This window comes from Nymphalis io, chromosome 18 (genome assembly GCF_905147045.1).
Source record: "Nymphalis io chromosome 18, ilAglIoxx1.1, whole genome shotgun sequence".
NCBI lineage: Eukaryota > Metazoa > Arthropoda > Insecta > Lepidoptera > Nymphalidae > Nymphalis > Nymphalis io.
In genome coordinates, this window is record NC_065905.1 from 7,830,364 (window position 1) to 7,855,793 (window position 25,430).

Consider the following 25,430-nt stretch of genomic DNA (forward strand, 5'->3'; position numbering starts at 1 on the left):
ATAGATCATATATAATCGTTAGGTTCACAGTTCACTATTGCTGGGTACATTCCTATGTATGTGCTATGTTTGTATGTAATTTATTATATTGTATGTAATGACACTAACACCTTCTAATAAATACAAATTTCTGTTGAACTTATTTTACGAATTTAAAGAAATAAAACATTCAACTAACCTTCAAATAGCCGATTTAAAATTATCATTCTTAACAAAGAGGTTAAACTGTTTGTTTTGAGTTGGCATAAATTCTGTTGAAATAAACTATACATACCGAAATGACATAAATAAACATGACATTATATACTGCGATACGGTCGCGTATATCTAAATATGTAGGTTATAGAAAAGAGCACATGGCGATGGATGATAGCGCGTCTAGGATTACGCTCGTTAGGCAGGTAGGTTTCGAAGGGCCACGGGTTTCGCCGCCACTCGTAATGCGTGGAAACGTGGGCCTGAATGCCGCAGCGCGCCGGCAACGCCGCCGCTGTGCTCTCGACCGACGACCTCGTGTTATCGCCACTCGCGGTGAAGCGATACCGAAAAGGTCACCACACCGAGCTATCCACCATCCGCTAATGTCTTCGCCATATAAACAATCGCTGTTTTCACATAGATTCCATAAGCACACCGTGATAAAACATTCGTGTTGCGACGTGGCCCGTGCCCCGTGGCGTCGCTCCGCTATCTCTCTCTCGCTCCCCCCGCACCCTGTCGACTCCGCCCCCCTCGCGCCGTAACGCCGCCTGGCGGCAGCGCCGCGAAATTTATACGACGTCTATGTACACCGATGCCACTTCGTACTTATAATTTCGCTGGACGTAAATTTCGACCGAAACGGTTCAATGGACTTTTCAAAAACACTAAACGTGTCACGTAACGTGAAAAGTCTTATGCTACACAAGAAAACTAAAGGAAGTGGTGTTGCGCAACTCGTTTTTTAAAATATTGTGTTATCCAAGTGCCTTTTTCGTGTCCGCGCGTGTGAGTACGGTGTCGAGTCCCGTTTGGAGGCATTTTAACGGATTTAGGCTTAAAGGTGAGTAATATTTAAGTCTAATAAACTACCCCGTGTCCGAATTCGATGTGAAAGGTGAATTTAAAAAGTTTAAAATGTTTTATAAGTTAACTTTCCCTTGTCAAAAACTTAGTGACTTAACTGCGTAAAAGCAGTTCGACAGCTCTCACTAGGTAAAGTAGACACAATTGCACGAACTCGAGGTCTGTTACTTTTGTACTGACAATGCACGTGCCGAAGCCTCATTAAAAGTTAAATATAAGGATGTAGGCTTATCCTGTAGAGACCGATTAAATCAATCCCGTTATTTTATTATATTATATTTAATAATAAAATAGCAGCAGATGACCCTGTGTTTCTGTTTCGAGATCGTGTGGCCCATGGCTGCTTTCTGTTTAGGCCTACACGAACACGGCTCAATAAGCAAGGCCACAAACCTCTCACTTGCCAATTACTATAAACGCACAAAACTAAAAAAGTGAAAAAGACTAAATAAATCAAAAATACACATGTGATTCAAATTGTTTCAAAAATAAAATACGCACACAAAAAAACACGCAATTAAATAGATAACGACAATAGTAGTTAAAATAGAAAAAAACTTGGGTAAAAATAAAAAATACTAGCAACACTGCAACTACCAACTTTAGAATTAGCTTTTTATTACTTTATATTTGAAAAAAAAAACATTTATTTTCAAAATAACCTCTAAAACTCGACACTAAAACGAACTAAATATGTAAAATATTATTCATGCAATACACATATTGGTTAAAATTTGTATTTAAATTATATTGTTTGCTTAATACGTTTTATTTGTTCAAGATAGCGCATATTGTTTTGCTAGTTTCTTGTTGAAAAGATAACGAATTAAAATTTATCTTATCGCAAAATGCGAAAATTACTAAATACTTCATTTAAATAATATGAAAATTACTAAAACATTAATTGTTTAAAAGTTAATGTATAAAATGACGGACAAATCTGAAGTTATAAATTTATCATTGACTAGAATGAGTAGGTGAAACAAAAAATAAAAGATAATAAATAGTCTAGCAACGCGGTCCTTAGTTTTCGCATAATAATAAAAAAAATCTTATATTAATATATATGGTATACAAAGTGTGGGTAATTTTAAAAGAAATAAAAAAATCTTTGTAATCTAAGATATCTTCGAAATACAGAACGTGGCATTAAATTTGATTATAGCCTAATAAGCCTTCTGTAGATCAATCTCTAGTAGTCCGAGGAGAATCTGTACAAGTCAGAATAACATTTAACATTTGGAAACGTGAATGAGCTAGTGTGAGTACAGCCACAAGGGTTATAACATCTTAGTTCCCAAGGTTGGTTGAAAATTATACGAATTTTATGACATTGCAAACTAGAATCTGTCATGGAAAAGAAAATACTCAGTAATAATTATACTAAAATATTTTGTAGATAAGCCAAGATGTCCTAGTGGTTAGAACGCGTGAATCTTAACCGATGATCGTGGCTTCAAGTAAGCACCACTTTTCATGTGCTTAATTTGTGTTTATGATTCATCTCGTGCTTGAAGGTGAAGGAAAACATCGTGAGGAAACCTGCATGTGTCTAATTTCATTGAAATATTACCACACGTGTATTCCACCAAACTTCAAACCATCTCCTCAAAAAAGGAGAGGAGGCCTTAGCCCAGCTGTGGGATATTCACAGGCTGTTACTATGTATAAATATGTACACGTGAAATTTTGTCCGCAGGTTGTTGGTGTGGTGGTGTGGTGGTGTTGTGTGAGTGTAGTGTCATGGCGCTGAGCTAGCGGCCGGCACGGCATGCGCGCGCGCCGCTAGCCATGCCGGCTGGCACATGGCGCAGTACACACACAGGACACAGCCCATGCACAGGTAACATTGACATATTGTGTTTAATTAAGACTTTCATGTTGTTTGTTTTTTATCAAACCAAATTGTCCAACATTTTAAAATAAAATTTGTAGTTTTCATTTTCAAGTTTAATATACTAAAATACACGATTTCATCATTGTGACACTCGAGGAGTTTACTAGTTGTCATTAATGAGTTTTAGAATCCACATCATGACTCCATCATCAAATCAGCTGTATAGTACCAAATTATAATATTATCATCCGAACTTTTTACACTCATAAAACTTCTAGTCGATAGTTACTTTTTTGAAAAAATGTTAAGATCAACTCATTAAATTGGTTTAGTTACATATAATGTAAAACGCTAATAATATAAAGTATTACAAAACATCTGTTTCTATTCGTCAACTTTCGCTGTCATTTCTACTTTTGGAATTTTATAATTCGTTAGACAATTTTTAAGTTTCTTTTTCTACAAAAAGATAATTAAATACGATATGGACAAACAGCGTAGCAGATTTGAAAACATGTGTACAGAATCTCTCGTTCGTAATCGATTTCAACCGAGTAAGGAAAATTAGCTGTGTTCGATAAAAAATTATCTATATTTTTCTTTGTTTGATACGCGCTTTCGAGATATTCGTTTCGTTTCCGAGTTATCGATGCTCCAAATGTATGTAAATTAATTCGATATCACACAATATTCCGTAATCTTTTGCGTCTTTTAAAAACAACGTTTTATACAACTAATATGTAAAATATATCTCTTAATAATTTATACAGACGTGTGGGTGGGTTGGAAGCCCGTAGTGTAGCGTTTGGCATTCACTAGTTTTTCTTTAGCATTTCTCTTGAATTTTATTTTATTATACATAATATGCTACAAGTTGGACACGCTTAAACCGTTTTTCTTCTGCATATATATTGTCCGCTGTATCGCTTGGTGTATTGAATCTAAAATGCCATATGCGGATTACAGGACATATTATTTATAACAGCTTTTATTATATTTTACGTTGTTTTCTTCTGGATTATTGAAATAATACATTTTGTTTTCACGAATCACGAATGAGATTAAACATTTTCTTACATAAAATGTTTGATTTGATTAGAGGTTTTTAGAGGCATCTGGAAATTGTGTTATTTGAAATCGAAAATAGTTGACGGTAGCTGCAACATTGCTTGTCCTTGAACAGTGATAAACTCTCCTACGATTCTAGTTTAAATATATGTATTATACGTATTGTTACCATAAGCACATTAACGACTTCCGAAATTAGGAAATAATTTTACAGATTGCGTGTTACATGTTTTTGGAAAACACCAATTTATATTTTCCTATTATAATATCCACAACTTTTACCGATTAGCTTTTTCCTAAAACCTCAATTTTCGTTACTTCTAAGTTTTTTAGACACACTACAATAAAATTTATAAAGATTTTTTTTACTGTATATTTTTCTCAATATTGTGTAAAGTGTATAGTTTACATTTACTCATATTGATTTAGGTAATTAAAAAAATGAACGAAATTATCTTATAATTATGACTAGTAAATGCTCAATGTTCACCAGAGTTCAGCTGGAAGAGGTCGATATGACTTGATTTATCCTTACAATAAAGTACCTACCGTACTTACCTATTTCTTATTCTTCTATATGTCAGCTTTTGTTCAGTTTAATGTACGATGCTGAGTAAATTCTTTAAAAATATCCAGCATTTATTTTTTAGATTTGTCTTTGAAATTTACTTGTTAGCATGCGATACGAGGATGTCCAAACAACGTATGTAGGTCATTAACCTCTGTTATCTTTTTAATAAACAATAAGATCAGACGAACAGGTAAAACATATTATCACCCAAAAACAAAATAACAAACATAAAAGGAGTAACAATATCTGTATTAATATCATCAATGCCAAAGTAACTTTGTCTGTCTGTCACGCTTTCATGGCTAAATCAATGAGTCGATTTTGATATGTTGTTTAAAGCAAGTTTGAACCCCAAGGAAACACATTTTTACCTGTTACCTGCCCCCTAACACGCGGGTGATTAATAGTTCAAAAAAAAAATGTATTTAGAAATGACTGATTTGATCTTAACCAAGTATCAAATTTATTTTTCTTAAATAACGTTGTTGCTGTTTCATTTTTGTCCATGTAAACGATATGTTATCGATAACGTTGAATGCAGTGATGCGATTTTTGACTATTGCTTATAGACCTATCCATGTTCCGAGCTAAAAAAAATCTGTGAATACCTAGGGTTGACCGAGTTCTATTCAAATGCATCCAGTCGGGTTTGGGCGTTGCATGCCCGGATAGATAATAAAAAATGTGTTTTTGCTCACATCAATACCTACACGATAAATCTTTTCCACTTCAATAAAAAAGCTATTATTATTAAAAAAAAGCATATTTACATAACTTTACGTGAATACTAACATTACAAAAGATAAAATGTGTTATTTCTTTATATAAAACTTATAACAGTACCTAATTAAAATTGTTTCTTTGCTCCGATAAGATAAAATAATTTATAGATAAAATTATCAAGAGATACGCGATTGCGAAGTCTGAATTCTTCTAGACGTAATACATAATAATAAAATCCTAGTAACCGTACCGTAACAGCCTGTGAATGTCCCACTGCTGGGCTAAAGGCCCCCTCTCCTCTTTTTGAGGGGAAGGTTTGGAGCTTATTCCACCACGCTGCTCCAATGCGGGTTGGTGGAATACACATGTGGCAGAATTTCAGTGAAATTAGACACATGCAGGTTTCCTCACGATGTTTTCCTTCACCGTAAAGCACGAGATGAATTATAAACACAAATTAAGCACATGAAAATTCAGTGGTGCTTGCCCGGGTTTGAACCCACGATCATCGGTTAAGATTCACATGTTCTTACCACTGGGCCATCTCGGTTCTTAAAATCCTAGTAATATAATATAATTCATAATAATAAAAATATCGATGACAAAGAAATACGACTTACATGTAAAATGATTCGCTGGAGACGTAGTGCTAACAATGCTGCGAACACTACTATCATAGCGAGGCTAATATGTTATAAAAAAACTCGATAATGCAATAATGTATACGAATTAATACAGTGGTAGGACTTTGTCAGGCTCGTTTGGGTGGCTGCCAGCCACACATCATTTGTACCGTTATAACATCAATACATTGCATTTCTGTGTTCGGATTTAAAGGGCGAGTGACCTAGTGCAAACTATCGGCACGAAGGATTTCACATTTATTATCCTATGATTGGTGGTTCAGTGTAATTATATATATATATATATATTATTACACCGAACTACTATATTTTTGAGGTATTAAGTAACCCAAAAAAAAAATTATAATATATGGACGGTAATAAAAAAAGTAGTAATTAAAAATTGTTTAATTAGTCTATAGATATAAAATATAAAAAAAAATAAGTAGTAAAGTACTGTCAGTATTTTTTCAATATTTTATAGGGAAAATAAGCAAAACGTTGACACAACAATTAACAAGACATAAGAGTAGTTTTTGTTTTTATCAAGTTTAGAAAACTATTGCCCCCCCCCCCCTTAAGCCAGCTTACGTAATATTTAACGCCTCTGGTTTTTTCAGTCAAATAAAATAATAATAATATAATCGATCACTTGCGCTTAAACAAAGTTATAATGTCATAGTTTTTACATTCAATAGACAGATTGGACGCACGATCGTGACGGGTCGATAGTGTGTAGGTACCGGCAGATTATGACTCAACTTCTATTTGGCAAGGCGACCATGACTCCGCGACTGTCAAGGTCTTAATAGCTTTCAAATGATGTGTGAAATCTTAGATGATAAAATGAATATTGTCGATAATAAGCAACAAATAATTCTAATATCGATACGTTCTGTGGTAAATATTTGTTACAATTTACTTGTTGGTAACCGTTGTTCTACCCCGTCGTGGTAGGTACCACCCACTCGTCGCTTATTCTACCCATTACTTAGCACTGTTGTGTTACGGTTTGAAGGATGAGTGAGCCAGTGTAATTGCAGGGCTAAGGTATACGACATCTTAGTTAATAAGGCACTTTGGCGATGTTGTAAAGGTGGTGTGTAATTACCAACAGGTGGCCCATTTGCTAGTCTGCCCACATATATAAGAAAAGGTGATTAAAAAATCTTATTAAAAATGTTAGAAATCATTATACAAACTTAAAAAGACATTCGATGAATATTTATTAGTCAAATATTAATAAGTAGGTAGGCCAACTGTAGTTTAAAATATTTTTTTCTAATTTAATTTTAAATTTATTGGAATACAATATTTAAATAAAAAAAGAAAGCTGGATTGACTGCACGAAATAATAAGAATGATATTTTTATCGAAGACACTACATTATATATATAATGTACATAGAATAGAATAAATACGTAGAATAATAAAATAATATTGCATCATTGTGACACACCCTCGTGTATATTTTATACCTTATTTCATAACGAAAGTCGTTTTAGCCAAAGACTCCAGGCACATTTGGCTGAATACAGTGTTTTTGCTAAGTACACGTTTCAAGCCTTAGGCAGTTTTAACATTACAAGAGAAGGAAATCCTTCTGTTTCTTCATCGGCTTTGAAGGTCTAAATACCTTTTACCAATGTTTTATAAGAAATATTAAAATGAACACGAAAAGTAAACCTGTTATTTTTTTTAATTCATCCGAATGCGGAATGACCAATGAAGATAGTGCCTTTTATTCCCATGTTCTTTAATATATTACGAGACCACGTTAATGTATTTCAAATCCTTACATAATTATTTTGAAGGATAAGGAGTTATATTAATGGATGAATAAATAGAACTTATTGAGAAAATCTGAGTATAACGATGTGATATTAGATTTAATGTACATTTCAGGAAAGCAGAAAATAATGTTTTACCCCCATCATTGGGGGTAAAACATTATTTTAAATAGACAAGGTCACAGATACAAGTCTTGTTTCCAGAAATTCTATACGACCTATCTAGTTTCATTTTAAAAGCAAATCCAAGTAAATTTCAGCCAGTCTAGACTTGTTAGGTCACAGTTATAGGGCGAGACTCTAAAACAGATATCGATTGCATTAAAATAAAATAGGCGGCAGCTTTCGCCTCTACAAAATTAAGTCGGCTTAGTGTTAAGAGCCGTGATGGCCCAGTGGCTAGGAGACATCGATCCTTAATTCTTAACCGATGATTCTGAGTTCAAACCCAGGCAAAGACCACAGAATTATTATATGCTTAATTTGTGTTTATGATGAAGAACAACATCGTGACGAAAACCTGGATTTGTCGTCTATTGTCATCAAAATGGATAGGAGGCGTAAAGTAAATGTCCCACTGCTGGTTAGCCCAGCATTTACCTTGGGTTACTTTAAGTACTAAGAGACACATCTAAGTTAATGATCACGATACTCATCATGTTGTTTGCTGTAAGAAACGCGTCTTTCTTTCGTTTTGAAAATTCTTACATTAATCAAGACATTTTTTAATTGTCATTACTTTTTTGTGTTTAACTATTATATATTATTGGTACTATTGACTCTTGATAACTTATTCAAGTTGGTTTTAAATAATTTATCCAAAACTATAAGCAGACGTTATATACCGTCGAATTTCTATTACTTTATATAAATAGACTTTCAGGAGTTTATATGTGTCTAAGTTTTAAAGTGCTCTGTCATTTTAGTTCAATATAAATAATATAATAGCATGTACATTTAAACATTATATTACGCTTTTCTAGAATATTGGGGCGGCATATGCGTTATCATTCATCATTTCTGAATCTTTAAGAGTTACATAAAGTAAAAATAGAAACATATTTTCAAAAGATAGTCAGGTACTCGTCATTTGTATAGAATTTATATTTCTATCTCTACCTTTCATGTCTCGGCAGAAAATGACATGCCGCAGATGAGGATATAATAGACTTTGTAAAGCAGACGGTTATGGTATTGTTATTAATTAAAAAAAATTAGGAAGTGATCTCATCCACTGTAGTATACGCGCAATTTGATGACGTCACAAAAGACTCGTGTTTTGACAAAGGTCTTAAAAAACACAAGTTGAATAATAAACCGTAAAATAGAAATAAAAATAACAGAAACTGCGCTTTAAGCTGATTTAAAAGTAAATAGACTTAAGCTATGTCCAAGGCTTCATTATTAGTTTGTTCAATGAAGTCTGCTCACTTGTGATCACTAAGCCCCGCGCTGTAGCGCAACATTCCTGGCCTCAACCCACGCATTTATATCTTAAAACTTATTTGCATTCCATGTCATAACAAAAACAAGTTGAACAAGTGCTCTAATAGGCAGCGAAGGAAACATTGAAACGTTAAAATATTATTATCAATTATTCTCTATACTAATGGTTGTTGTTAGTAAATTCAGTGAATGATTTTAATCTATATCACACAGGTTAAATTTCGGAATATTTGTACATACTGTCATGGCAAACATTGTTTATCACACATTATAATTATTAATCTGAAATTTTGTTGTCCTGAAGCTCTACAGTTGTACTAGCTTACTATGTACAGGATTAGGACAATAAGAATAGTTCGTAAATACTATTATTACAATAAAATCTAAAAGTATGAAAAATTTCCGAGTTGAAATTCCGACTTTGATAAAGAGAGAAAGAACAAATTGTTATTTCTTAAACTTTTTTTTAAGTTAATTAACTCAAAAATCAAAATTGTGTAGAGTTTATCTTTCACATTTTAACATAGGTAGTCATATTTAAGTGATGGTTCGGAATACTGTCAGTAAAAGCTAACCATTAGTTATTCAACCGCCAAACAACAAGAATGCTTTGTATTGCCATTCTATTCCTGTTTGACGAGAACTCGTGTAATTACAATCACAATTTCCGAAGGTACCTTACTGAGGAAACAACCAATGATTTATTTAAGTAATGCCTTTTACAATTTATGTCGATAAATTTAATATTATGATAACCACTGAATGATTGTAGATTAAAGGAAAATGATAACCATTTTATCAACGGATGTCCTTATGTAATCCGGTTATATTCAATGATATAAAAAAACAGCTATATGCTGTTACAAAGAAATAATTTATATTAATCAGTGCTTTAGCTTCATAGCAGATTTTAATCTAACTGAGCTGTACTCAGTACTAACTAGACCAATTTCACCAGAAAATTGGGTCAAAAATATAATTTGAACGGATACGTTCATTACTGAGCGCGAGTCGAATCTATTGCTATATAATTGCCCGTAAAACATTGGCTCCTTGGCCGATTATGTGAATCATTTTCTTTTATAGCCTTCACAAAATACTGGTTTGATTTAATTTCGGACCCAAAAATATGGTACAGCAGTTCGAGTGAATGTATTCAAGTTTTCACATTATTTATATTATTTGATTTTTCTTTATTTACAATATATTATTAAGTTATGTTTAAGTTATACAACGTTTTATCGAAGAACTCTGGACTTAAAGCCTGTTTTTTTACATACAATGGGAAATGTAAGACGACGTCCAAAAGTCTCAGTTTGGTAACATCCTTTTCTCTAAGTTTTACTTAATGTATTCATCCTCATGATTATAGAAGCGTGATACTCACTAGAAATTGTCATAACAGCAGGTTTTAGATATAAAAATAAGGTAGGTATGCCTATGTTCTTCCTTGGGGTCCAAGCTTGCTTCATACAAAATTTCATTAGAATCCGTTCGATGGTATGTTTCATAAGTTGGTAAAAAATATTGAAATAGAATTGGTTTAAACTTAAGTTGACCATGTTATTAAAGTTTGACCTGCACATGCACTAAAGAAAATCATTAAACATTATTTATCAGTTAAAGTTGACGTAAAGTAACTAAGTAGAACGGAAATTCCATCGATTCGACATCACTTATTTCATGTCTTAATCCGACACTTGAGTGCGGCAGCTATAGCTACTTATCCGACTAATTGAATGCCCTTAAATCAACTGTCAGAGTGACTTTTAACCGATTAGAGAGATGCTAAGAAAAGTCGATGCTTATTTAATTAATTAACACTCAAAACTGTAGAATTCGTTTTGATTAATAAAGTTTTGGGACTTCATTGAAATGTACCAAATATAAGATGTTTATTAAATAAAAGAATCGAACTATTAAACAGACGAAATTACGATAATTTCTCGGTGTATTGATAGTGTAATAAAAATCTAATGAATTGTGATGGTTCATACGATCAAAATCGCTATCCACAACGCAATTGTAACACATTAAATTAAGAATACATGAAAACTGATTGTATATTATTATATTCCTTATTTCGAACGAATACCATCGCGTAAGCACACGAGATCGGTTATGTGATGATTCAAAAGTGAATTGGCAACTTTTTACGTGCATTAAGACCGAAGGTTTTGTTTTATTTTTTTCGATATTTCTCTGCATTCGACATTTGTTGCTAAGTTAAAATTATTCTGTAATTCTTTTGTGTTTTTGATTTGGCCTGACGAGATGAGATTTTATATAAAATATATTTAAATAATACTGATACCTACATTACTAGTTATGATAGAAAAAACGACATAAATTAATTATGCTTTTATTATTTATAAATTATTGTAGACTAACAGTTAGGGTTATAATTTGACAAATTGAATATTTTTAACAGCATAACCATTTTGATTAAACTCTAAAAAATAATTGATTTCTTGTAAATTGTACGTGAAAAATGACGCCTTAGAAATAATTACTCCAGATTAGGTAATTGATTTAAAAGTAATTATCATTAAGCTACATTATAAAGAATTATAGATAATTGTTTAATTTAATTAAATAAACGTTCAGAATATCGCGTGACTACTAAACGCGCCACGAATGCTTATGACGACATAATGTTAATGTGCTGTGATGACGAGAAAATAAACTATATTAATATAATAAGATGTAATTTTGTTTATACATTCTGAATTCATTGAAATAAGGGAGGCATGTGATTAGTAACTGCGCATTACAATAGCTTTTGATTACGAGGGAAGGACGCACACGTTCGTTTATATATACATATATCATGCAAGCTAGAATTTGCTTTACGTGTAGACAAGGATCAAGTAGGTATCGTGCAAGATAACGAGGGAAGAGATAACAGTTCAGTACTTTTACTATATATTACGAAAAGCGTTTGTATGAGTAGGATTGTACTATTTAGAAGCGGTCTACTATTGGTAGACGGTACTTAAAATTTCATATCATCGATCGCTTTATCACGAAAGTATCTAATAATCTTTTGTAAATGTTGGTGACAATTATAGAAAATTAACGACACGCATCTCCAGAATCTTAAAAATTGGGAAAAAGGGATTATGCATATCATAAATATTTAAATTATGTAAGTAACTTTTTGTTTATTAATGAAAGAGTCTCGCTGTAAAACTTATGATTTATGCATTTTTCCATTCGCTTCAAAAAATATTCCTACTAAATTAATGTGAAAATGACTTATTTGCTGTTTATTTGCATCATTTTATCAGACATTTTGCTTTATGATTCACCTTAAATGTGCCTTGTTTAAATGTTTACGTCACAAACAAGGAAATATAGTAACATAACAGTAAAATACTAAATTAATAATATTCATCTTAAAATAATAGGTAATTGAAAACTACTAAATACTAACTAATATAATCACGAGAAAAAAACGCATCGTATACCTAAGTAATTAATGTTATTATTATCTGCTACAGAACTATTTTAAGAAGTAATTTCAAACAACAAATTAATCCTAACAGGGAGCCAAAAAATGTGTAACTATTCGTGTATTATAACGTAGTAAATAAATGGAACGCCACGCTGTTATACATGAAGATAAAATGTATAGATTACAGACAGCGATCCAGCTGATCGTGAAACTGTATCGCTCGGCTTGACAGACTCGGCTAGGGAAATGGCGCGAGGTTGCCGCACGGCGTTCCATGTTTGAAACCGCCGCGTTGCCGCTCCGCGACAAACACACCGAACTTATTTGCCGATGCGAATTGGATAAGTTCGCGTAAAGACGTAGTCGTAGGTTTGTTTGTATGTAGATATGTTGTGTGTGAAACACGTCATTAATTGTAATAAAGCAGAATACTATATGATATATATGGTTTCTCTAACATTTGTTACTTATCAATAAATAAAACTTGGATAATATCGTGTAGGTATTGTGAAACGATGACATATTTTGATGAGGTTAAAGACGAAACATTAATTATTTACGACACATTTATATAATAGATATTTAGAAATAAAAGAACAAAATCAACTATAAACATCCTCAATTTATAAATAGAATATTCCAAGCACAAAAACATTGTGAAAATGTTCATGTAATTAGCATAATAATTAAATTATGTATACATATATATATATATATATATATATATATATATATAATATATATATGTAAATATTCGTTTTAAAAACAACTTTCAATCGTGAAAATTATTTTTACTCGTTCTTAAAAATGCGGTATCTTATAACGGTGTCGACCAATTAAATATGGCGAAACGGGTTCTCATAATTTGGATTTTGCAGTTAATTGGCCGGGCCGTGAAAGAGACAGCATTGAACATGAACGTTTACTTACTTCTTTTTATAACATTAATATTGACTAAATGCGGATAAACAGGCTCCTTAATATGTTGATATTATTAAAACCACTTTATTATTAATGTACGGCAAGAAACTTGTTACCTGGCAAAATTTCATGTAGTTTTAACATTCAGACTTATGTGCTCACTAGTAAAAATTAAAAGTTTATTTATGAATGTATTAACAACTATATATTTGTCGTATTAATTCTACAATACTTTACAATAAAAATTAAAATGTTAAAATTGAATCGAACACGCAACTGCAGTCAATGTCACTAGCTTAAATTATTTAACGTTCCACTGTGTATTTCAATAAAAAAATATAGCTACATTTAACAAAAAGCAGGAGCGCATTTTTTGCACGTAACATCAAATTGATTTAACCCGTGGCATCGATCGGCGTGTTGCCGCACCTCGCGGACGGCATCCCCGCGACGTTGCCGCTCGGTGCGCGCTATTATTATTTATTGTTGTAGCCCGCCCGCTGCCCGCCCGCTGCACGCTTGCGTCACCCGTGCATTGCCCGAATATATCCTATAGAAAACACTGCTAGTGTCGTGCAGTCCTCGGGTATCCTCGATTTTTTTGGAATGTCGACCTCGATAATCGATAACCGATGTACATACGTCTTTCTATTTACTTTGAATTGCAAATAATTACAATTATAATGCGTAATTTTTTAATTACTAATACAATAATAATTGTCTAAATATTATTTGTTTAGCTATGTTTTCATATTTTAGAATATTATTTACTTCGGGACAATGACGAGACAATGTCGACATAAATCGAATAAAAACTTTCCAAAGCACCAGCTTTCGCCTTATTTATTTGAATTCAATAGCATGAAGGTCTCTACTAGGTTTCGAGGACTTCGCTTGTCCGTTTTTAGAAATGACATTTGGAGAATAGATATTGAAAGTGGAGTGACTATTTGAAAAACCTTTCAGTCGGACTTACCATCTTTCGTTCAGCATATTTATGAAGCTTTTTCGAATCCCTTTGTTAATATAACAAATCCAATTTATGTTTTTTAAACAGTGATCTCGGACCGCTATAGGTTTGTTGCTTTTTAATTTTAAATGTAAATAAAAAGAGTAAATGGGATAATTGTTATATATGGTAACATATGTATTCTGTTGAGATTTTTCAAATAGCCGACTTTGAGCTCGGACGACAATGCATTAGACACCACATAAAATAAATGTCCGTCACATAAAATCAGTAAAAGATACAAATTTGAAAATTTATATTTATTTGTGTAAGTTAATTATTACTGGGCCATGGCCACAGGGGACTCGAGACGTGTTCTCACTATTTTATTCTCAATATTTTGGAATCGTTATATCAAGATAGCAATTGAACGACAGGATTGAACGGAAATCTTTAGAGGACGCCTTTGTCGGAAGACGAGCTGTAGGAGATTAACGACCGTGAGCCGATATTTTACTTTAAAAGTTTAGGGCACGTTCAAAAAAGAAAAACACAACAAAATAATTATTATATCTATCTCAATATATATATACATCAGATAGCTGTAAGTCAGCCAGTAGACCAACGAGTTAATTTATTTCATTTTTATTGCTGACATGACAGTACATTTATTTTAATTATTAATTATTTTATGGAAAACATAATCTCACATGTTACATACATGATATCGTCATGAATAACGACTACGAAAAAAATGTATATTCAGAAAAACGGATTAATATTATTTTTATTAAGTTCGCCGATTAAGTAACTAAGGACTGTATTATATAATGTTATATATAGTAGAACGCATAATCAAGTGTAACTGTGGTTTTTGTGTCATTGTTTAAAACTTGTAGCCGGTTAGTATACGAAGGTATAATTGCATGCTGACGACATAGTTCTCTTTGAACTTCTTTGTTCTTTCAAGCTTTATGAATATAAGTCCATTATTTTTATCATTGACAAACGTATTACATCTAGATACAATATATTCACTTCATAATTAATTAATCTCGCTTGTATATTAGCCGTTATATGCAGTTTTGCCCGCGATGATTTGTTCTATAATAGAAGTATAGTACCTAACCTAACCTAACAATTACTGTGGATGCAAAACAATACTCGTGATTAATATCGCCTACGTCATACATATGTATAATATCTACATATGTTACATATAAAGCATATACAAATATGTACTTGAATTATAAGTTCGTAGAATTTTAATCGATTAACCGATTTTAATGAAAGAAAGATTGGGAGTACTCTCTAATAATCAACTTATTTACATTTGTTGTTAAAATTACCTGGGACGAACGGACAGACGAAATAATCTTTGTTTTGGCTTTGTTAACTTGCAGATAGCCATATTAACATTAAAAAAGGTAGTTATTTTGAAATGACATACAGACACTTCTCAATTTTATTTATTTGTGTAGATGAACAGAAAAATATTATTCTTAACATCTCCCGTATTCCCGCATATAAAATGTAATTATCAACAAAATGTCCAACTCTTGTGTGATCCCTATTCAAAGGCTGCTCGGAAAAGATAAAAGAAAAAGATAGTAACGTTCGCTACTGGCATTTCTTATCAAAGTTCTTATTTTGTTGCCCGTTAACTTGAATTGCTCCAACTCGAAGACTTTTTTATTCAAGACTTGTTTTTCATTTACATTACAGTAATAGCCTGTGAATGTCCTACTGCTGGGCTAAGGCCTCCTCTCCCTTTTTGAGGTGAAGGTTTGGGGCTTATTCCACCACGCTGCTCCAATGCGGGTTTGTGGAATACACATGTAGCAGAATTTCATTGAAATTAGACACGTGCAAGTTTCCTCACGATGTTTTCCTTCGTGCTTGAGCACGAGATGAACTATAATCACAAATTAAGAACATGAAAATTCAGTGGTGCTTGCCCGGATTTGAACCCACGATCATCAGTTCACACGTTCTTACCACTAAAATATATACACGGAACTATGTTCGGGTTGAAATTGTATTGTAATATAATTGTAAAGTCTAAGTAACTAAACTAATTCGTTTAGTAGTTTGCACGTTTATAGTATGAAATGATTAGTTTTAGTTTAGCTAAGACTGGCGAAAGTTTGGATCGGTCACCTTCAAATCACTTCTGCTCTTTAAATGTCCTTTCAATTTAAATTTGCATTCGCTTCATTGCCAATACAGTGCCAATCTTAAGTTCGTTGTTTATATCATTTGTACCTGAATTATATAATAATAAGAATTATTTACATTTCGACATTATATATACAGAAATAAAAATAAAAGAATATCTGCTCTACAAGTCGTGACCGTGTGCATTGGAGGCATGAGGAATGCCAGCAGCATTTCCCCTTTTGAATCGTAATTCCGATCCTGGAGGCAAGAAATGAACCAGCCCTCCTCTACCAGTAGAGGCAATAATCATGATAAATAGTTTTACTTGTTATAGTAATATATTTATATATATATATAATAAATTTAAGCGGGTATACGACGTCACTTATTAGAATAGCAACACCACACAACGTGATGTATGTCATGTAGGTTGGTCGGTTGTCAGACGTCAAGTGTGAAAATTCTAAGACGGGTGCCTTTTTTATTATATAGATGGAAATATAAAGTATAAAGGAGTATGTCAGTAGCGCGTGTGATCATTTTGTCGAGCGATCCCCTTGGTCTCTTGCTCTCAGGACAGCGCCAGCGCCAGACGTGCGCACTGACTGATTTAATAAAATCAACATATTGGACGACAATGGTGGCCATTAAAATGGCAATCCATTTGAAGCCGCGAAATATATATATATATATTTCGCAAATAATAATTCGTAATAAGCTATTATAATATCTAAAGTTTTATATGTAAATAGTGAGCGAGCTGGTTTAATTATAGGCACAAGAGAGATGAGATCTTAGGAACCATGGTTAGGTTACTTATTGTCGTTATATAAAGTGGTTTTTTTTTTCTTCCAGTACCAATGACTGGACGAGATCACCACTTACCATTAGAAGCCTCAACAGTTTTTTTTATGTTTATCATATAGCACACGGAAATATACACGTATTTTCATTTTTAATTTTTAGACTCATTATATAGTTGTAATAGTGATATGATTAACGGCGACAGATTGAATATCAACTTTCTACTATTTTATGTTATATTTGACCGTCGCCTGTGACGACAAATTCTGGTGTAAAAAAAAAGTATAAATCCAAGTCCAGCTGGTGCTGACCAAGACAAGGTTCATGTCCAGGTTTACTTAGCAATTTAAATCGAAACGCCCGTCATTGATGCTTTGCGATTCTTATTGGAAATGACATAAAACACATCTCTGTGCACGTTCGATGTAAACGTTGGTTTCGTATAATCGACAAGTTAATAAAAGAAGAAGCAATATATTTGCTTTACTTGGATTAAGGCTGACAACGCACCTGCAAACTCTCCGGTGTTGCAAGTGACCATGGGCTGTTGAAGTCACTTTCCATGCGGTGAGCCTCCTGCCCGTTTACTCTTACATAAAAAAGGATACACAATAGAGCCAAGATATGGGATTTTCTGAATTATTCCGAAATATAGTCTTTCAAATTATATTAAACTAGTTTCTGTCCGCGTTTTGGAGGCCTGCAGAGGCGGGCCAACCGTCGGGGCGTCACGGTAGTATGCGCAAGCGATCCCGTGACGCCCCTCGAAAAGGCGGTGTGGGTACCGCTGGTTTTTTAGTGGGTATTCCGGCGCATACTCGGCGCCGGCGAGTCCCAGATACCCCCCCCCCACTTCAAGTGGGGGAAACGCGTAAACACGTTTTTCCAGCGAAAAAAAAAAGTTTCTGTCCGCGTATGAGAGGGATGGTGGGGCAGATGTTAGGCCCCCTTTGTCTTTTTGTACCCTTGACTACGTGTGTGCAAGATGTAATGATAAAATTATACGTGTTCAACCAATCATTCCCCTTCGAGTCCTTCAGCCAGATTTGACTTGGGAAGAATGTTATACATAAAACACGTAATTCTATCAGTTACTCGCTACATAGCCGTATTTGTGTTAAAGATGGCTGTCGTACTGAAATGTACGACAGCCATCTCTAGCGATAGATATCTACACCGTTCTAATAGGTGGAATGTTAACAAGTAAATATATATATGAGATTTACATAAATCCAATTATATATACTCAAAATAGATAATATATTGCGAATAAGCTAAACTAACAGTACCTATTTACTTTCTAACATAACTTATTTAATTTTAATATTATCTTAAAAACTATGAAAATTAATTTCGTTAAAAACAATAATCTTTGTCCGATAAAAAAAAATGAACTTTTAACTTGTATTGAATTTTAAGTAGACCTGAATAGATAAATAAATATTTTAGTCAATGCTACCAAGACACTCGCAACATGAGGATAATGGCGTATATTGAAAACGTTGAATAAAAAGAAGTCCTAAAAATGTACAATAAAAAAAAACTGTCGGATTTCAAAACTGTGTGACCTTACCGCAACGATATCTATAGAAATATTTGCTTGGGACAAAACATAAGCAAACGCAAACGCTAAAAACGAAACTCAAAGTTGTTGTCTATGTGTAACGTTAAAACAAATTAGGTAACGTTTCAAGAATGTCCAAAAAAATTATTTACATTGCAGAATATCTACTTCAACAATGTGTGTAAGTTGATATAAATTACTAGAAATTATGAGATAGATACCCAAGCAACAGACAAGTGGAAATTTCGAGATGAAATATATATATATAGCCAAAACTTAGTGTACATTAATTAAGTGATAGTAGTAATATGTAGGTCAAGCTAAGAAGCAGCACACCTTCACCAGGCACCCTGTACAATGTTACTCAAGAACGTATAAACAGTAAAATGTCCATAACTAGAACTGGGAGTCGACTCTTAGTCTAGATTTTAAAGCGGGCGGCTGTATCGACCGGCGACGTCTGCAGCGCGGGTCACTCAAGGTCACGGAACGCGACCGATTTGTCGCTACACTCTGGGATAAGATTTTTAACCCACTGCAGCGCACGAAAACTGTCTATGTGACAAACATTACCTAAAATACATTTCATCATAAACAGAACAAAATGATAAGGTACTTCGATTATTATTCGCCAACATACTATTTTGATTCTTTGATATTATTATACCTGTACTGAAAATATTAAATTAGGTGCGGTTTAAAAACAATAATTATTGGTAATGAAAACATTTCATATTAACTTCAAAAACAGTTTAATATATTTATAGGAATTATTTTTGATTTTTACTGAAGAACTCACCGTGCCAACGTGGAATTTAAAATACAAAGGCAAGAAATAAGTGTTGTTTATTAAATAAATCCGTGTTATTATTAAACGAACCATCTTCGTACTGAAATGATTATAAACTTCTTCCTCCATGTATGTCGCTTCATAATACGTCGTCAGAATAGAACACTATACCGTATTAAAATGTATTAAATAAGGACAAAGCATAATATATTGAGATATTTTGTTTGATAATGCTTTATATGACTAGCTTAAAACCGCGGCTTAGCCCGCGTGTATATCCCCCATATACATAATCTACATACATAAGCCGCGGGTTAGGTACCCCTACGTATTTTACTGTACCCGTGAAAATGTGTATGTAAAATGTCGTGATGATTGGTTGAGTAGTAAATAAGTTAAAGCGTAACAAACAAACTCACTTCCATATTTAGCTCGTCTGGGTAGGTACCACCCATTCATCAGATATTATACCGCAAAACAGCAGTACTTGGTATTGTTGTGTTCCGGTTTGAAGGGTGAGTGAGTCAGTGTTTTTACAGGCACAAGGGACATAACATCTTAGTTCCCAAGATTGGTGGCGCATTGGTGATGTAAGCGATGGTTAACATTTCTTACAATGCCAATGTCTCGTTGGTGACCACTTACCATTAGGTGGCCCATATATAGCTCGTCCGCCTTCCTATTCTATAAAAAAATAGATATATAATAAAAGTAAAGAAAATTCAAATGACTAACAAAATATTTTACGTAGGTAATTTGAGCTTAACTCTTTTGTAAACAACATATACATTATTTTCAAGTACTAGTATATATATGTATATATATATATATGATATATATGTATAATTGAAAGCAAGTTTCAGCAAAATGAAACAGTGTTAGTTGCGACTTGCAACTAAACGATTCTCGACACTCGGCTGTGCTTGTGTAAGCACAGCCATTAACTGGTATGAAAGGCAATGCCACGATATAATGGAACCGGTTACTCCAGGGTTACAGTCGGACGGACTTTCGCCTCAATTGATGTTTGAATATATGTAATATAGCTGATAATGTCACACGAATTACGAAGTACAACAGAAGCACAGCGGGTACATACAACAAGTGTAGTACGAGAATTCTGTCCAACACAAATTTAAAAAGATAGCAAACATTGAATAAAATACTTCTCGTACGATTTAAATTTAGTTTTTCGATTCTGCGTACCGTGTAACCCCGCTGGTACGGCCGTAGTAGATAGCTGTATATTATATAGTCAACACGACGATATTCTGGCTCCCTAGAGATGCGAAAGTTGCAGGATCGATCCTGACGCCGTGGGCCATTGTTACTACCACTCCCAGCACAAGCTTTCCTCCTCACTCGAGGGTAAAATTGAAATCTTAGTTCCTCGATAACGGTATTGGCGTCGGAAATATTCTAACACGTTCAAATATATATTAATGCTTGTCAACCATACTGTGTGTACTGTGCCTTATAATAGTACATTTTAATGTATCTTTCTGATCTATTTTTATTTATTTTCCTGTAATACTTCAGTTTTTCTCATTCCAAAATGTACTATTTACTCATATTAATTTAGACAAATACACATTTCCAAATTTTCTATTAAATGTACTTCCCAAGTTGATATTTTTTCATTTTAATGAAAAGAATACATACCTTTCTATTAAGTACTATCAGCGTAATTTCTATTTCAAAATTACTATAACACTATTCAAAAAGAGAATACAAACGTTACATAACGAAATATGTAGGTTGTATGAGTTGTATCGTATCACGGGTACGATAAACAAAAGACACGTGTTGGTTATACATACAGCTTGTATATATATGTAGGTGAAATTCAAGTTTCAACGAGTGTAATCGGAAGGGTCAGCAGTACCCCGGCCTCCTATATCGACCGCGCGACATTGCCGCTTCGAACACTTTCGCCGCGACGTTGCCGCGCCGTGCAGACTGATTCGTGTTGTTATGAACATGACTTGTTGCTGTCTATGAGTTTCTCAGAAAAGTTCTTCTGGTTTCAATTTTTTACTTCGGTACCCTTTAATATTTTTCTATTCCTTAACAACGTAATTTGTTATTATTAGTAATTGAGATTTTTTTATCTAAAATAATGAAAATAGTTTTTATTTACCGTATACAAAAAGATGTGCTTAAAAAAATTATAATTTTAAATATCAATGGGTATGTTTGCTTTTTTATAAAGCGTAACGTGAGAAAAAAGTAATAATAAACGTTTACTGCGGTTGGAGCGCTTTAAAACGCTACATTAATCATTGTAATTAAGTAGCGCAGCGCTTTTTATACTAAATGTTTTAAAGTTTGAATATGCAAATTACATCCCGGGAATAAAATAGAACATTCATTATCTATGTTCTTTTATGTTAAAAAAAAATGTTATCATGTATCTGTAAAATATAAAATAAGACGTCATTTAATTAAAATTTTACAGATATTATATAAAAAAATGAAAGATTATTTATAGAAATTTTAGAAAATATATAAATTACGACCCTTAACTTCTATATCAAATGTTATATAACATTATGTATATTGTATACATGTTGTGTGCACAAAGAACCGTTTCATGTGGCTGTAATACCCATGTTCTGAAACTATATACTCCACTGATTTTGATTTGAAATTATACATAAAACGAGTATTTATTAACCGAGCACACTCATTGAAATGAAAAGCAATATGAAAAACTATAACTGGTATATTTAACCTTTTTTTTTCACTTATACTTAAAGTAACAATTATTAATAATCTATGGTATTAAATTCGGGCTTAAAAGTAATTGCTTCCGATCGAATATGTTTGATTAATTTCAAAACTTCGCATCTAAATTCCAATTTCTGGTCCAAATCGAACTCCCTGACCGCTGGTAACAATGAATCGAAGAACGATCGGTCTTCGTCTTCCGTGCAATGTGTTTCGACCGTTTGTATGTTCGGCGTTTCGACAAATTCGATCTTATCAAACTTCTCGACTCTTCTCCGTTTTAGGTTGACGATGGTCGAGGCTTCCTCGTCACTGTTTGTCGTGACTTCGATGCTTCGAGGCTTGTTGATGCTCACGTTTTTCTCCTCGTCAGTGGTTTCGTCTTCGCTGGTGTGGTTTTCGTTGTACCTGCTGCTCAAGAAGGTTAAGTGTTTCGCGTACATGTAACCGCGTTTACCATCTTTGCGTTTTAGATTCCGGACGTACGCATCGCGTATGTTACGCCATTTGCTGTGTAGCTTGCGATCTGTAAGTCATGTATAGAAAGGTGATGTTTACAATAATTTTGGACTGATTTCTATACATAATAAATTTGTAGGAAATTGTTAAAATTACGCATTGAAAAAAAAATACTTTTAATCAATTATAAAATACAACAGCTAAATATAAAGACTTAAATTAAGATTATTATTTTCCGAACTTACAAACTTCTGTTTTTTCAACATCTTTCATGTTATCGAAATCTGCAATGAAAACCCTCGCCACATGGGCCCAAGCAATTTGTTTGTCCTTGGTTTTGTACCTGTAACCGTCACTAGACACGTCCCATAGTTCTTTGTGTTTCTTTATTTCGTTTATAAATGTTTCGGTGTCCAACAAGTACGTCGTCATTTTGAATGAACCACGTGTCATGTACTTAATATATAAGGCCTGTTTAAATTATATTACTATAGACAACAAAGTTGAAACGTTATTAGTTACGATATTTGTCCTCATTTTAGCACGAAATCTTTTGATATCGTATTTTTAATATTAACTGATAAATGTGTCCATAATGAATACGCAACGCTTTCACACGAGCTCGCTGCGGCCTGGCAACGTGCGACGCAGCGACCGACTTGGCAACGCCGCGGAGTTTATCAATAACGGTTGAACTTTACGTAGTATCACTCGCTATCATGGGATTATTGTAAACACTGATATATTTTTTAATGTTTACGATTAAAGTGGTCACTAAAATATTCGTTTAAGGTATAAACGCGTCGAACTGACACGAGAAATCCGCACGGAGTGACGCACCCGCAGCGCGGAGTGCGACGTCGCTCGTCGCACAACGTGGTGTGAATGTAGACTCGGTTGCCATACGATTTTGATCTCTATATGGTTGGAATAAATAATATCGGCGGTGCTGCGTTCTAACCGCTGCAGAGCCGAGCGGCAACATTGCAAACCGCAGTGACCGCGCCGCGCCGCCGCACCGCCTCGTCCGCTGTTATTGGACTATTTTGCGTTCTGTTTATAGGGAAATTGTAAATACATGTGCTTTTATCAAATACATTTAAATGAACATTTGAATTTATCTGACTATGTACAAGTAACTTTAGATATAATATTTAGTCAGAAGAGATAGTCTATCGTACAAACATGTGACATGTGATATATAACTATTAATGTATGTAATGTCACTGTCGGTGAACTAGTCCGTGTGAATATTGATAAAGAGATGCAGTCTCTGTTAAATGTATGCAATTTTTTTTAAACCAAAACTAGATAATCTTAATTTAAAAATAGTCAAGTGTATCAACTATTTTATAAAAGTCTAGTACAAACGTAACTACCCTTACATTTATTATTAATTTAACTCGATAATAAATATTTCAACAACATGAACACTTTTGTGTTCATAGTTTTATTTTAACGAATGATACGTTTTGAATAACAACAGGCAAGTTATTTTAGCGTCCATTCAGCAGAAATCAGGATAATCGATTAACTCGTTCCGTTTCAAGGACGGTTTCATTTAGCGGCAACCTTTGCCTTTGTGTTAATGGCGTAGAAAAAGTAGGCAGTTACGAAATAAATTTGTCGATTAAAACTACTCGGATAGATATTGGTTCCTGTGATCTTTAATAAGAACATTTTTATTTGGTTCACTATATGAACTAAAACGATTAAGGTCAGAATTGATATGAGTCTTCTATTAATATGTTCTAAAAAGAGAAATAAATACTTTTATTGAAACTAATATTTTATTTAATAAATTAAAAATATTGATTAGATATTGAAAATAAAAGAGATAAGAAAAATTGTATATTATTTAGTCGTTGAACAGGACAAATCTGTTATGAACACATTAGGAACACTTCGGGTCACAGATTTATGAGAAGTGCATAATCGCGGTTGGCGCGGAGCCCTGGAAAGTTTAGAATTATAGCGAAAGTTGAGAATTTGCAAAAATTTTCAATTTTCCTTCATAAAGTTTGTTTCTGAACGATTACGTTCAGCGAGTGATAAGTTCTGGCTGTAATGCTATTTGGACTTTAAAATGTTTTGTTTAGTTTTGTTTTAAATACTTATTTCTGAATTATTCTTTTATTAAATGCTCTCGAGTTTTTAACTGATGTCGTTTTGGTTTCAGGTATAACAATAATCTGGTACGAGGGGGTAATTAAGTATTATTTGTAATTTATATTACGTCATCGTTTCATCATTTTAAAAATATTAATTTCATATATCTTGTAGTTTTTGTACATTCGATGAAAAATGCCTATAGGATTAGTTTCTTGTCTCTGTGACAGTCACAGCTGATATTTTTAAATAATTATAAAAATTATTAAAATATAAGCTTAAATTTCAAAATATAACAATGTTCATTTAAATAGACGTAATAATATATATAAAGATAAATATAATAAAAAATAGTTTCAAAACG

The 25,430-nt window shown here is 33.2% G+C and overlaps 2 protein-coding genes across 2 annotated transcripts in view; one reads left to right on the forward strand and one right to left on the reverse strand.

Annotated features, from left to right (window-relative positions):
- Positions 1–742: 742 nt before the first annotated feature.
- Positions 743–25,430, forward strand: part of LOC126775702 (uncharacterized) — a 109,029-nt gene continuing 84,341 nt past the window's right edge. The window contains exons 1-2 of the mRNA XM_050497772.1: positions 743–1,042; positions 2,765–2,908. Of these exons, the coding sequence (XP_050353729.1) occupies positions 2,871–2,908 (38 nt within the window). The 5' untranslated portion in view covers positions 743–1,042; positions 2,765–2,870. The remainder of the gene's footprint in view (positions 1,043–2,764; positions 2,909–25,430) is intronic.
- On the reverse strand, positions 22,476–23,837 carry LOC126775728 (uncharacterized). Its single transcript, XM_050497826.1, has 2 exons — positions 23,203–23,837; positions 22,476–23,024 (listed from the first exon to the last, which is right to left on the reverse strand). Exons 1-2 carry the CDS (start codon positions 23,408–23,410, stop codon positions 22,537–22,539), a joined length of 696 nt encoding a protein of 231 aa, XP_050353783.1. The 5' UTR covers positions 23,411–23,837; the 3' UTR covers positions 22,476–22,536.